General features: G+C 40.7%; 1 protein-coding gene across 1 annotated transcript in view; it reads right to left on the bottom strand.

Annotated features, from left to right (window-relative positions):
• Positions 1 to 13117, bottom strand: part of LOC104955202 (protein tyrosine phosphatase receptor type G) — a 30417-nt gene that overhangs the window by 5973 nt on the left and 11327 nt on the right. Inside the window, exons 6-17 of the mRNA XM_010782452.1 lie at positions 11182 to 11290; positions 11013 to 11062; positions 10176 to 10917; positions 8722 to 8860; positions 6085 to 6176; positions 4129 to 4220; positions 2883 to 2979; positions 2682 to 2764; positions 2234 to 2368; positions 2010 to 2144; positions 1288 to 1460; positions 1016 to 1151 (exon numbers count right to left, since the gene is read on the bottom strand). Coding sequence (XP_010780754.1) covers positions 1016 to 1151; positions 1288 to 1460; positions 2010 to 2144; positions 2234 to 2368; positions 2682 to 2764; positions 2883 to 2979; positions 4129 to 4220; positions 6085 to 6176; positions 8722 to 8860; positions 10176 to 10917; positions 11013 to 11062; positions 11182 to 11290 — 1983 coding nt within the window. The remainder of the gene's footprint in view (positions 1 to 1015; positions 1152 to 1287; positions 1461 to 2009; positions 2145 to 2233; positions 2369 to 2681; positions 2765 to 2882; positions 2980 to 4128; positions 4221 to 6084; positions 6177 to 8721; positions 8861 to 10175; positions 10918 to 11012; positions 11063 to 11181; positions 11291 to 13117) is intronic.

The following is a 13117-nucleotide window of genomic DNA, read 5'->3' as shown; positions in this document are numbered from 1 at the left end:
CAGTTTAACCCTAACCCTAACCGTAACATGTCACCCACTGCCGAGAGAATCCATCCCACCTCACAGGTGTGGCATATCAAGATGCTGATTAGACAGCATGATTATTGGGTTAAACCCTAAAACATTTTGTAATGTGTCAGTGGGTGACATGTTAGGGTTAGGGTTAAACCTGACTGGTTTTCAGACCCCCCCAGACCCCCCCAATAAAGCAAAACTGCACGTTTCAGAGTGGCCTTTTATTGTGGCCAGCCTAAGGCACACCTGTGCAATAATCATGCTGTCTAATCAGCATCTTGATATGCCACACCTGTGAGGTGGGATGGATTATCTCGGCAAAGGAGAAGTGCTCACTATCACAGATTTTTTTCAGATTTGTGAACAATATTTGAGAGAAATGGTTATTTTGTGTATATAGAAAATGTTTTAGATCTTTGAGTTCATCTCATGAAAAATGGGAGCAAAAACAAAAGTGTTGCGTTTATATTTTTGTTCAGTGTATATAGCTGGTAAAAGGACAGGGCAATTTTGTATTACTTTATATACTTATATGTCAGTCATTATGTTTTAGTGAATTATATTCTGTATTATTAATTTGAATCTGCAAACACAAGTCCTCACTTGTACCTGATTTAACAGATAACCAAGAATAAACAAACGAAAGTTAGTTGAGCCTGAATTGAGCCAAAGCATACAACATCAGAAGGTGTGCAGACAGAAAAAAGTGAAGGTGGGAGGACACATAAATAACCTCAAACATCCATCAGTTAAAGAATCAAAGACATGGCTGTGGCCTGAGGACAGCCAGTGCACACATTCCTCTTTATCTTGGTGAGTGTATATTACTTTGTACTGAGCGTTCAAATGAAATTGCAGCAGGTATGTGACCTTTACCTGAGCCCAGAGTATCAAACTGAAAACATTTCGTAACTCCCTCTCCATCTTTAATCATAGATGACCTTTTTGATTAAAAAAAATGATAGTTTCACAACATAAGGTCGAAATTCGGGCTTCTTACCTCAGTCTGAACTAGGTAGTTGCGTTGTGTGCGGATATGTTTGAGAAAATCCAGGACGCTGACTGTGCTTTTGTCCTTCATCTGTTGTAGCATGCTGTCAATGACAATGTACGTTCCTGTGCGCCCCACCCCTGCACTGAGAAGCAAAGCACAGAGAAACATGAGCATAATGACAGGCCCATAGCTGTTAACCAAATCAGGGATTATGAGACGTTAGCACTTGCACAGTAGTTAACAGTCATTTAGCCTGAGTACTACAGTAAGCAGCGTACCTGCAGTGCACCAGGACCGGGCCCATGTCTGCGGTGCGAGCTGCTGACGAGCGGTTGATGAAGGTGAGGACAGGGAGGGTGTACTCCGGTACTCCCATGTCAGGCCACTGAGTGTAGTGAAACTGCACAATGATGCGTTCATTTAGCTTTCCCTTTGGGTTCCCCTTTTGACCCTAAAACATGAGAGAGAGACTTGTGACCCATTGCAGAATCGTTGTCCTTCACACAGGGAGGACACTATCATGGGCTGGCTGTATCAGCTGTTAGTTGTTTTAAGAACAAACTTAGCAAACACAATGTTATAACTAGCCTAAGTGGTAATATAATGCAACACTATTTGAGCAACACTCAAATAGGGATGCATCATTTAAGCTTTTATAATGATATTACCAGAACAACTTTTTTAAAAATAGCTTGTTAATAGGTTACCAGTTAAAATGTGACTGCTTCACAATGATGTAAACCAGGAAGATATGAATTACATACTACAAACACAACCCAATTGACCTACATAATATACAAATGTTATGTCAAAAAAATATTGTGAAAACTGGAAATGGTATGCACTAAAGTTTAATTTATGGCTTGGTCCTTAAAACTGTTATTTTGGACCAACTTACAGCTGGTTTTAAAATCTTTACAATTAGCTGGTTCAAACTAATCCAGGTTTAAAAAAAGTTATTCAAACAAAACAGATTAAAACAAGTTTGATGTTAAATTACCTTTTTAACTTTAGTATTCCTTATAAGGAAACGCCGCAGTGTGTAGCAGGCGTGTACTTTGGTGCTTTTCAGCGTCACTACAATATTCCCATACTGCTCGCTGTTCTCTGTCGGCCAATACTGGTCACATTTTCTCTACAGGACACAAAAGACATTATATAAAAATAATGAAATACAGCAAGGGATTTTCTGAGCTTTTTTACTTTTACATAAAGTGAACCTACTCGTCCTTTCTCCACCAAGTTGGTGATCATTATGATGATTCCCGTGTTCTGCTCCCACACCATTCTCCAAAAGTCCTCGAATGTAGACTTGAGAGGACCCTGGGCAGCTATATAAGCTCTCGGCCGGTTGTAGCCCTGAAACAGGAGAGTGGGAGAATATAGATGCCATCAATATTTGATATTATACCCACCGCTGATATAGCTGATATGGCTGGATTACTGACAAAGGTAGGTCATGAAATCCACTCCTTCAGCTGACATTCTGAATATTTATAAATCAATCAATGTTCTTGAAATCAATCTTTTTCCTCTGTCTGTCGGCGTTATCATTTTGATACTTTAATGTATATTTGCCTTGCTGGTGAATTTCAACATCTTTCTAACACAAAAAAGAAAACCACACCAGGACCAGCATTAGGAAAACTAATAAGCGGTTTGTAATACTCACATCCACGTAGTTGGCATTGATGTAATCCGAATGTTTGGCATCTTTCCCCGCCAGAGCTCGTAATTTCACCCTGTTGTGGTCGTCTAGGGAGAGCATTGATATATATTTGTTCAGATTATTCAACGGATGAAAACGCATTATAAAATCATAACTGGATTGCGCAGCAGTAGACGTCATAAGCAGATTTTACAGCTGACTCACAAGCCACAATGTTGATGTATCTGTTCTTGTGCTTGTTGTCAGGATGATTGGAGTGTTCTGATGTGATTTTCAGGTCTGCTGTGGAGCGCTGGACCTCCTGGAGAGAGGAAAATAGACAGAGATGGATATTATTAAATAAGTATAAAAAATGCGTTGGAATTCACCAATTAACAGTTTTCATGATTTTTCTAAAGAAACTGTCATTATTTCATGACAAGTACATCTTTCTATTTCCTTCTGTTGTCTTTACAAGGAAACTTTTCTTTCTTTTTCCAAACGAGGTCTCATCCGTCAGGAGCTCAGGGTAAACTCTACAGCAGAACCTTTCAGAAGAGATTCAGTGTCTCGGTCAAGGACACTTGAAAAGAGCAGATGCTTACTGCCACAGGGGCTTGAACCCAGGCCTCCAGTAAGACAGCCATCATCTCCTCTTCTTCACTACACCCTGCTGCACCCACCCGCCCCTAAAATACAACTAGAATTTCCAACACGGCTTCATTGTGATGCATTAAAAAAAAATTACGCACACAGACTTCACATCAAATGACCCCAATTAGAAGGAATCCTCTGGGGTCAGAGCTTTTCCTCGTTTCTTAACCTGGTTACACAGAGAATGTGTTCCCGTCCAGTCAACCAGCAGACAGACCTTCTCTAATTAACCTCCGTCTCTCCTGATCTTTTACTCCGTCTTTCTCTCAACCATCTGCTCAATACCCTGCTCACGGACACATGCATTAAATAATCTCTAACCGCTGTTCAGACCCAGGCCCAGTTGCAGACAACATCTGCAGAGTACAGGGGGAGAAATCAGTGCTAAATCATTCATCTGCTGGCAGTGAACTGTCCAGCCAATAAGGATTGATTGAAATGTACGACATGAACAAACCAAAAACACTATTAATGAAAAGGCCAATTATCAGTACATTTTAAAGATCTTTTGAAACAGCAGAGGACACAAACAAATAATTAAGGCAATGACATGACCACACTCACAGGATGACAGCTGCCAAAACTGTCCAATCAAAGAGTTACCTGTCAGTCAATATGACTCTTTGTTTACTTCTCATTGTTGGTTTATAATCAGTCAATGTGAGCAGACCAGAACTAAAAGGCAAACATGTATCTGTTTATTCCCTTTGTACAGACCAATTAAACACAACTTCAATTAAAAAACCCCATTAGTGTTATATTCAAGGTTAAGAAGGCTTTACAAATAATCAGTATTTAAGTGGTGTTGAAAGTGTACCTCAAACTCCTCAGAAAAACCTTGTAGGTTGTTCTTGTAGAGCTCCATGATGTGTTTGATAAACAGCTTAACAGGGATGGCCTCCATGTCATCTGCAGGAAAAAGACAGAACAGTTAGCAAAGTGCATGTTACTGTGTGTGGGAATCTAGTGCATTATTAGTGTTTGTTTTAGTCACCTTTTATTCTGAGATTGTGTGCACGTGTACATTGTGTGAGTGTTTTGGCTGTAAACATGGCAACCAAACATGGAAACCAATGTATATCATATATTTTTTCTTTTCTGAAATGTTATTTATTTAAGTAAAAGAAAAGACTAGATCATCCATATTGTGCCACTTTAAGAGACTGAACGTTATTACAAATATCTAGATTTGGTATTTGGAGCATTTACAGGAGGTAGCATCTTTCTCATCTGAGTCAAATCAGCCCCACATCACACAAGAAGGATCTTTGATAAGGCTGGTCACCATCACACTGGAACAATAGGGCACGGGACCCAGCTGTCATTGCTGATGATAATAGTGAATGTCTTAACTAACACACCCTCGCAGCTGGGGCTTTAAGAGCTCTCACTTGCCTCAGTGGTTTCGGCATTAAGGTGGATTCTGGATTCTTAATATGTTCATTTATCAAAAATGCCACCCCCCGTTTTAGAGTCAAGAGTCACTTATCAGTCTAATCAGTTCTTCTGAACGGTTCTTGGTGAATTGTGGCTTTAGGAGCTAGACATTTAAATGAAGTGAGGGTGATTAGGTCCATTTTTTACTTGACTGGAGATGAAAACTGTGCAGAGATATGTTCCCATCATCACTGTGAGCAATACAATACTTAACAGCAATCTCATATTAAAATGTTCTATTTTAAACATGTAAATATATACACATATCAATGAGAGACACATTATGCAAATGATTAGCACTTAAAGCGTTACATTTAATTATCTTTGCACATGTTCAACATCAGGCACATGGTTAGTCATTCAGAATATATGTACTGCTAGAACATGTCCATAGTTTCTAAGAGAGAAAAAGAAAAAGACAGAAAGAAAAGAAGAAAAGAAGCAGACAGGGATATGGAAGGGAACAAACCTAATTAATGTGTAGTCAATACTGGCATCAACTGTGCTCTTTAACTGTGGTATCAAAGCCTTGAAATGTCGCTGAGCTTTAAGCCACTGTGAAAGTAAAGTCTGATATCGACTATCTGCCACTGCGCTGTTGCCTGGGACATTAAAGGCAACAAAAAGACAGTCACAAAGTTCTTACAGAGGTTTTCACCAGAGCCATTTCACATGTAAATGGACTGAAACTGTGCAGCCATCAAGTAAACAGAGAATCACATTGACAACGGTTAATCGGTGTTAGATGTGTGATGTAGTTCAAGAATACTTTTGGCCCTCAGTTTCAGTCCGAGAAATCTATTTTATTTAAGGGTAAATAACATTTGTTTTTGTGTTTACATTTAACCCCCAAGTCCAGTCAAATAAACTCAAGTGAACCCTCCTTAACACCAACATCAATTCAACCATGTCTCCATTAGTTTAAGTTTAACTTTCTACCTGTTAATTTCTTTGGTTTAGGCTAATTTTTTGTTTGTTGAGTAAGCCATTTTACCAAGTTTAGCCAATTGTTACATTTGTACGTTTAGCCATCTATTTTAACCACATATTAATTACTTTAGCTAACCTTTTAAACTGAATAACCACCACATTTAGGCAGCTGAGTTAGCCATTCATTGCATCAATTTATCCTTTATATAAATTATAATTTCTATGTTTTGCCAATTTATTTAGCTACTCCATAACTTGTACGCCAATCAACCAAGTACCATATAGAAGTAACCTTGGTTGAGAATAGCTCATCTACAAAACTTGCAACAAACTGTTTCTCTTATTATACTTTTACTAACAATTATGGACATATGAACAGCACATATTCTTATATAATGAGCCTTACCTGGTATAGGGATAATTGGTATATTCTCATTGGCCACCACCCGTGGAGAGCTGCTCTCCTCCACATAGAAGTGAGCTGTCTGGAAAAATCTCCTACAGGGACACAGAGAGAGAGAAGAACAGTGAGATGCCACAGCGAAGTCTATTAGGGAGTCGTTATCCTATTGTTCTCAGATCTGGTCTGTCAACATCAGCAGCTAAAAGTTGAATAAAGTGACACGGGAACAACAGAAAACTGCTAATGAAAGCCCCAGAGTGAGAGGGACACAGCTGATCGCACACAGAGTCGTTGACGCTGAGTTGCTCCTGGAAACATATTCTGAGCCGACTACAGGGAACAGGTAAACAACTCGCAGCTTCACACAGTGCAGCGCAAAATTTAGCTCTCTACTCAAACTCAAGACAACTAATCCAAACACAGATTCTCTCTTCGGGGCAAAACACATCACTTTCAAGAGATCCCTCTCCAGTTTGAGGACAACAAAATCTACTCAAGTCGCTTCTTAAGGGGAAAATGTGTGATATTGTGGCCAGCAGCTTCTACTCAATGATGATCATATGGCAAGGACAAAGTTATTCATCGAAACCAGACAAAAATGTTGATGTTCATTATTTTTCCATACACAATTCATGTTTCTTTCAAAAGCAAATCTTTGTTTGCCTTCTAATGAATAAATCCTCCCTACACAGCTCAAGGTTTACAGAGAAAATCAACATTCTAACATTAGTGAGATGTTTTTTCTCCATATAATACATGTACAAATATTGCTCTTTTGAGATACTGTCTGCAGGTGAGGGACCTTTCACATCCTTTCCACCCTCTTACACACACAATACAAATGAATTACTTCATGTTTTATCTCATTGCTGGCAGTTCAAAGGTTTAATCCTACCTGTACTTGATGCAGAGGAGGGAGCAGATGCTTGTCATTCTTTAAGATGAATAAAGCAAAGCATAGAGAGAAGAAAAAAAAGGATAAACTGTAAAACAAAAATAAATAAAAAAGATAAAAGAAAGAGAGAGGAAGAGAGAGGGAGAAAGACTGAGAGGGGAGGGTGAAAACCAAAAAGAAAGGAGGGCTCTCTCCTGGCTTGCGTCACAGCCTCGCAATCCAATTACTCCCTGTGGGTGCAGATGTGGCGCCGCTAACTAACCAGCAGAGTCGACACCTCCTCCCTGAATCGCTCCCATGATCTCAGAAGAATAGTTTGCTTTGGGGGGAAATAATCTAGGATGAAACAGTCTTTCAGACTGGATGTCAGGGGAGAGAGGCATCCCATTCAACACAGGCATCAGCAGCACTGAGTGGCTAATGTTTTTATTTTTCCTCAGTTGAACATCTGTGAGTGTCTAACACATATCTCAAGCCTCAGAGGCACCCAGATGTGTTCTGTAAACCCAGCAATTAATTCCATTGTAGACATAATCTAAGACCTACTTTGAAAATGAACAAGCTAAAACTAAGACAACGGTATTAAACTTTAAAACATGGCCCATTAATTACATCTTTTTTAAGTAAACATTAGATATTAAATAGATTGTGATGCTGATCAAAACATCTGTTAGTTTTTATAGCGACCATCACCAGAGAGAGATTATGCAGAGCATAAAGAGTGAAGAGACTGCGAAGGGGCTGGTCTCCTCTCTCATTATTGTCTTTTCCCCAGGGGAAGCAGGCATTGTCTGTGAACTGTCGGCATTGTAGCAACAACAGCTGTGTTGCTCATGACTAACATTAAAACTGCCCCTGCTCTACTATTCAAATAGCACAACTTTCAGTAGTGCACCGACTGAATTCGCTAGTCGTCTTTCTCTCAACGGTCTGTTCTCTGTGGAGCTCATAAGCAGGCTGTTATTTATACCACACTCTTATATTATATGACACCACAAAAAGGCACATTAAGGTGTTGTTGGCCCATAAAAACTGCTGCAGCAATCTCACACCTAGAAACATGTCCTTGTCCTTATGAAATGCATTTAACACATTTCATGTATTTACACAAATTAATCTCAGGCAGTAAATAAACAAAATGCTACCAAACTAAAAGCAGACAGTAAATATTCATGGGACTAGCTGAGGAGATGGTCCACAGTGCTATTTGTAACTCATTAACCATCCCACATGTGCCAGTGGCCTGGCCTGTGTAATTACTGGGGCTCCAATAGAGTGGCTGGAAATGAGCCCAGCAGATGAAGACACAGCTGGGACCCCTTCTGGCTCTGCCGGGCCTCCAGCTCTCCTGACCCTCACCCAGGTGGGTGATGGGCCTGATGTACGACATGCAGGCATTAAAGCAGTCTTGCCAGATTGTTTAAGATTGATGCACTCACATACAAAGATGTGCAAAATACAGACGCAATCAAACCAGACAGGTCTGAATGTGGAGCAGACTGACTGGGAAATCCAGACATGCATGCAGGCGTGTCACTTAACCTGAAATGTGAGATTTATGGATGGGGGTCAGTGTGGGTGAGGGGCAGCTAGTTTTCCATACCCCCGAGGGAGGTCTCAGTGATACCCTTAAATCAAGCAGAGGATTTTCTGTATGCATTACCACTTTATGCAAAGCTGTTTATTGTTCCCGCAAACTTTATTTTAGATGTATACATGTTTATAAAAAGGTAAATTGAACTCACCTCCAGTAGATCATCACGATCAGCAGCATTATGAGGCAGAGCAGTGTGAGAGCGGACACCACCACCAAGGGGACAATCCACACCATCCTCCCCATCCCCGGGTGAGGGACCCGGGTCACATTGGACAACATGGTTGTGTCTGGAAAGTAACACATGCATGTAAATACATGCACCAATCATACTAAATGACATTTAATTTCCAAACTTGAAAGTGTCCGTGTGTAGGGTTTTATGTATTTACAGCAGTTTTAAAATGAAAGGTGACCTATCATGCAAAATGCACTTGTGTACGTCTTTTATACATGAATATGTGTCCCCGGTGTTCCAGGGAACTCACCAAGTCTTCAGAAAACACGACCCTCTCTCTTTCCCTCCATACCCAAATCTCTAAAAAAGGGGCTGCAACGGATCTGATACAGACTGATCCAGATTTTAACACTTTTATGATGTCACAGAAGTGGCGCTACGGCTATTGGGCCAACTCCACCAATCAGGAGGAGACAGCCACGGACATTGCCGTTCGAAAGCGCTGGAGACGCTGTAGTACATATGCCAGGCCTGTAGATGATGCTGTTCTCACAGAATCAGCCCATGCAAAGACAGTGTTACATTGAGCGAAATGAGGAATGGCTAAAATGCATGATCTGTTTGGTATTTTGAAAAATAAAAAGTATAAATATGCCTTATATAGGTATGGTCCTACACTATATTATTCATGATAGGTCCACTTTAAGTTTTAGTTTGAAAAAAACATCTTGCTTTTAGCCCTTTATTCCATGTCTGCAGGACTGATAAAGGAGAAGAGGGGTGTATTAGCATGCAGATGTGTCTGCTTAAGTGTCTTTTTTGATGCCACCACTGGGCGTCGCCAAATTTAAAAGATGTTTTAATTCTACACATACATGCATAAAACTTAAGTACTTTTCATTTTATATGTCAACCTGAGCTAAATAGCGTAGTTTAAAATACACCTATACAAAATAATAAACCATATGATCATTGTGGTTAAAAACATACATAACCTTACAATGAGACACCTTTAACAGCAGAAAAAAGACTGTTCATGATAAAAGGGTAAACATTCTGGCGAAATATCTTCCGATAACCTCAAACTCTTTTTAAAAATGCTTCAAGGGATTACTGAAGGCAGAACCCTGTGGCAGATGACTTAATTCTGCCTTCAGGCCTCTGCGTGGTAGTGAAACAAAAGCCTGGAGCATTATCTTTGACTGAAATTGTAACCAGTGTAGTCACTGTCTTAAATCAATGTGTTTGTTATTCTACAATGGGCTCCGTAACTGTTGGTAGTTATTTTAAAATTCTGCTTTGGAGAAAAGCCCTGTCTTGTATGATAGCTGACAACAGGAGACAAAGCTTTGCAGTGAATTCAAAAGGGCTGAGCCTGTTTGTGAAGGTACATCAAACAATACTGATTGGGAGAGAGGTCTTCTCACCAGTGTGTACAGAGAAAGGCCAGATACTCCTGCCATCACTACTGATTTTTGGGGACAGTGTAGAGCTCTGTGGAATCTGCATCTCTGCAGTGTCATTACGAGGCTCCTGAGTGGGGGCTGCATTTACATCAGTGAGATTTGTCTCTACGTTGACCAGCTCATCGCCACCGGTGCACACGGGCGCTGCGGTGCCTTTGGCTGTAGGCTTCCCTTCTCCTTTCTCTTTGGCTGTGGATGCGGGGGTGGGGATTAAAGGCTCTTTGGCCACAGTGCTGTTCGCCTGCTTCTTCTCATTATCAGGTGCAGGCTTGCTCTTCTTCTTCTTCTCATCCTCTTCTTCATCTTGTTCTCCTTCTCTCTCCCCCTCCTCCTCCTCCTCGCCCTCACTTGCAGCCTGCTTCTCCTCAGACTGGGTGTCTTTATCAGGGCCCGGGGCCGCCGCCTGCTCGGTGCTCGACTTGGCAGGCGGGGTGGAAGGACGAGTGGGATTCTGCGTTGCTGGGGGCGTCTGTGTGGGCCAAACAGAGCTGGGCAAAGAAGAGATGACCCCTCCGCCTACGCCCAAGCCTGCCAGCAAGGTGCTCGTCACCACCGATGCCACCGTGGCCTGGCTGCCACTAGAGGAGGGGCCCATCCCCGTTGCCATGGAGACAATGGAAAAGTGGATGCCAGAGGACGTCCAAGTGGATGAACCAGAGCTGATGGGAGCCATGTCTGCTGAGGACGCTGGAGAAATCGTGGGCTGACGGAGACAGGCAGAGGGAAAGTGAGCAACAGAACAACATGACTGGCACTTACATACAAAAAATGTGCACTGCCATCTTCTGGTCAACTCACCATGCCAGTCTTCACAATACGAGACCCTTCAAATATTCTTGTTGTATTAGCTGAGAAGCAAAAAAGCAAGCAAGCATTTTAAAATCCATTTCATGTGTCTGACATGGGAAATGAGTTCTTCTTTAAGAAGACATTTTGACTATATTGCTGGAGGGTTTTGGTCAGGTACCTCTGAACAGCAGTGTTTGGCTGAAATCACTGCGCAGGTCATGCTGACACACTGCCTGCACTCTGAACAGGTACAGCACTTCAGGGGACACATTAGTTATGATGGCTCTCTGCAAGAGAAAATACGCACATAAAAACACTTGAAACCAATTGAAAACATGTTGAAATAATGTGTGGATGAAAATACTTTGGAGACATCATGGTGTCTGAAATGGAATTACTAGCTGCTGTCAGCAGTGTATGACCCAAAACTTTGATTCAGTTCAAACCTCATTTCCTGCCTAATTTAATTGTGTGCACTTTGCAGATGGCTTTACTTATATTTAAATGGCCTTCAGAACATGGGTGATTGCATCAGGTGTTGGAGAGCTAGCAGCTCTCAAAAAACAATTCAGTAAAAGATCCAGATAAAAAAGGTGTCCAGAGATAGAAAGTGAAAATAGAATTGGGAATGAAGTGGGCAAAATAAGACAGAGTGAGAGCAGAGAGAGATGTGGAGAGAATACAGTCGGTAAAGAGCCTGATATAGCGCTTGTATTAATGGAGTGTAGCCACATATACTGTAACACTTCATGGACACATCAATCATTCCTTCAGTCAGCCATCTGCCATAAATGTAGAAAAACAACCTCATTTACACATCTCTCAACAAAAGAACTTTTTTTTTTATGACCAAACAAAGAAATTGTTGATAATAAACTCAATCTGATAATTGTTGAAGACAGCAAGTAACCAAATAAGACTAATTACTGGTCAATGCATGGGTTGAAGTATATAGGTTTAATGAACACGTTTTGAAGCCTCAAGCAAGTTCAAACCCAGTATAGAGGATCTCATGTCAAACTCACAGAATATGGAAAATGGAAGGCTTTGGCTGCGGTGAGATGACGGCTCTGCTAGAGGACCTCGAGGAGCAGTAAGGCTGATGAGGGGTAAAGGTGTGTAAATGTAGCTGAAGGATGCTGAGCGTAGCATGTAACCAGTACAGGGGGGAATTGCAATTGCCCACTTCTAAGGGACGCAGACGTTAAATTGAATAAATACATGTTAATTTATCTCCAGCTGAGGATAGCATTGGTTAATTTTAGTGAGGGAGTTTTAGACTGCAGGAAGCCCGATTGCTTATTAATTCCAACCTGCATGTCCATTGCTCATCCAATGCTTTGGTAATTAGTTTGTAAGCTATACATTCCTCTTTAGGCAGGTTTAAGAGGTAAAGATACACTCATAATCATTTGTTTCTGAGATTTATTTTTGAATAATATAAACTCCTCCTTTCAGTAAGAATCTACATCATGAATATGTAATAGTGTTTAAATATTAAACTGCTTAACACAAAGTGTTCACTAAAAGGTGTGGTGTGAGCTGCATTTTGGAGAATCAACATGAATACACCTCACTACCACAGTCTTGTTGGTTTTTGGTTCACATCAGTTCTGAGTTAAACAGTTTGATTAAAAGGCATTTGATGTGATACAATAAATCACATTGTGACAACTTATGGGATGTCAAAACAAGTTTAATTTCTGTGGTTCAATGTCACAAGACAGGAATTCATTGTATTGTCTCCTTTTAGACAATGATATTTCAGACCTAAAAACCAATAACTGTAATACATTACAGTAGTTCATTTTTATGAACCAGGTAATATCGTTTTAATTCAATTTGAGTTTAATAAAAAGAACAAACCTTATTTATTAGTTTCAGTTTACAAAAAATGTATCACTGCTTATTTGACTTAAATGTATGATATTAACCCTGCTCCAAACGACCAGTGGAAGTCAGTAGTGCAGCAACTCGCCCACCAGCTTCCCACCCATGACGATGAGAACTGTATTTACTGGAACGCGTGCTGGAAGTACAGGAGTACTGCCACAAGGGAACTGATCCCGAGTCTCTGAACCAGTGGGGGGGAGCACTGCACAGTTTATATCTAA

The sequence above is a fragment of the Notothenia coriiceps genome, unplaced genomic scaffold (assembly GCF_000735185.1).
Source record: "Notothenia coriiceps isolate Sejong01 unplaced genomic scaffold, NC01 NC01_scaffold00024667, whole genome shotgun sequence".
Classification (NCBI taxonomy): domain Eukaryota; kingdom Metazoa; phylum Chordata; class Actinopteri; order Perciformes; family Nototheniidae; genus Notothenia; species Notothenia coriiceps.
This window is presented reverse-complemented; position numbering and strand designations above follow the sequence as displayed.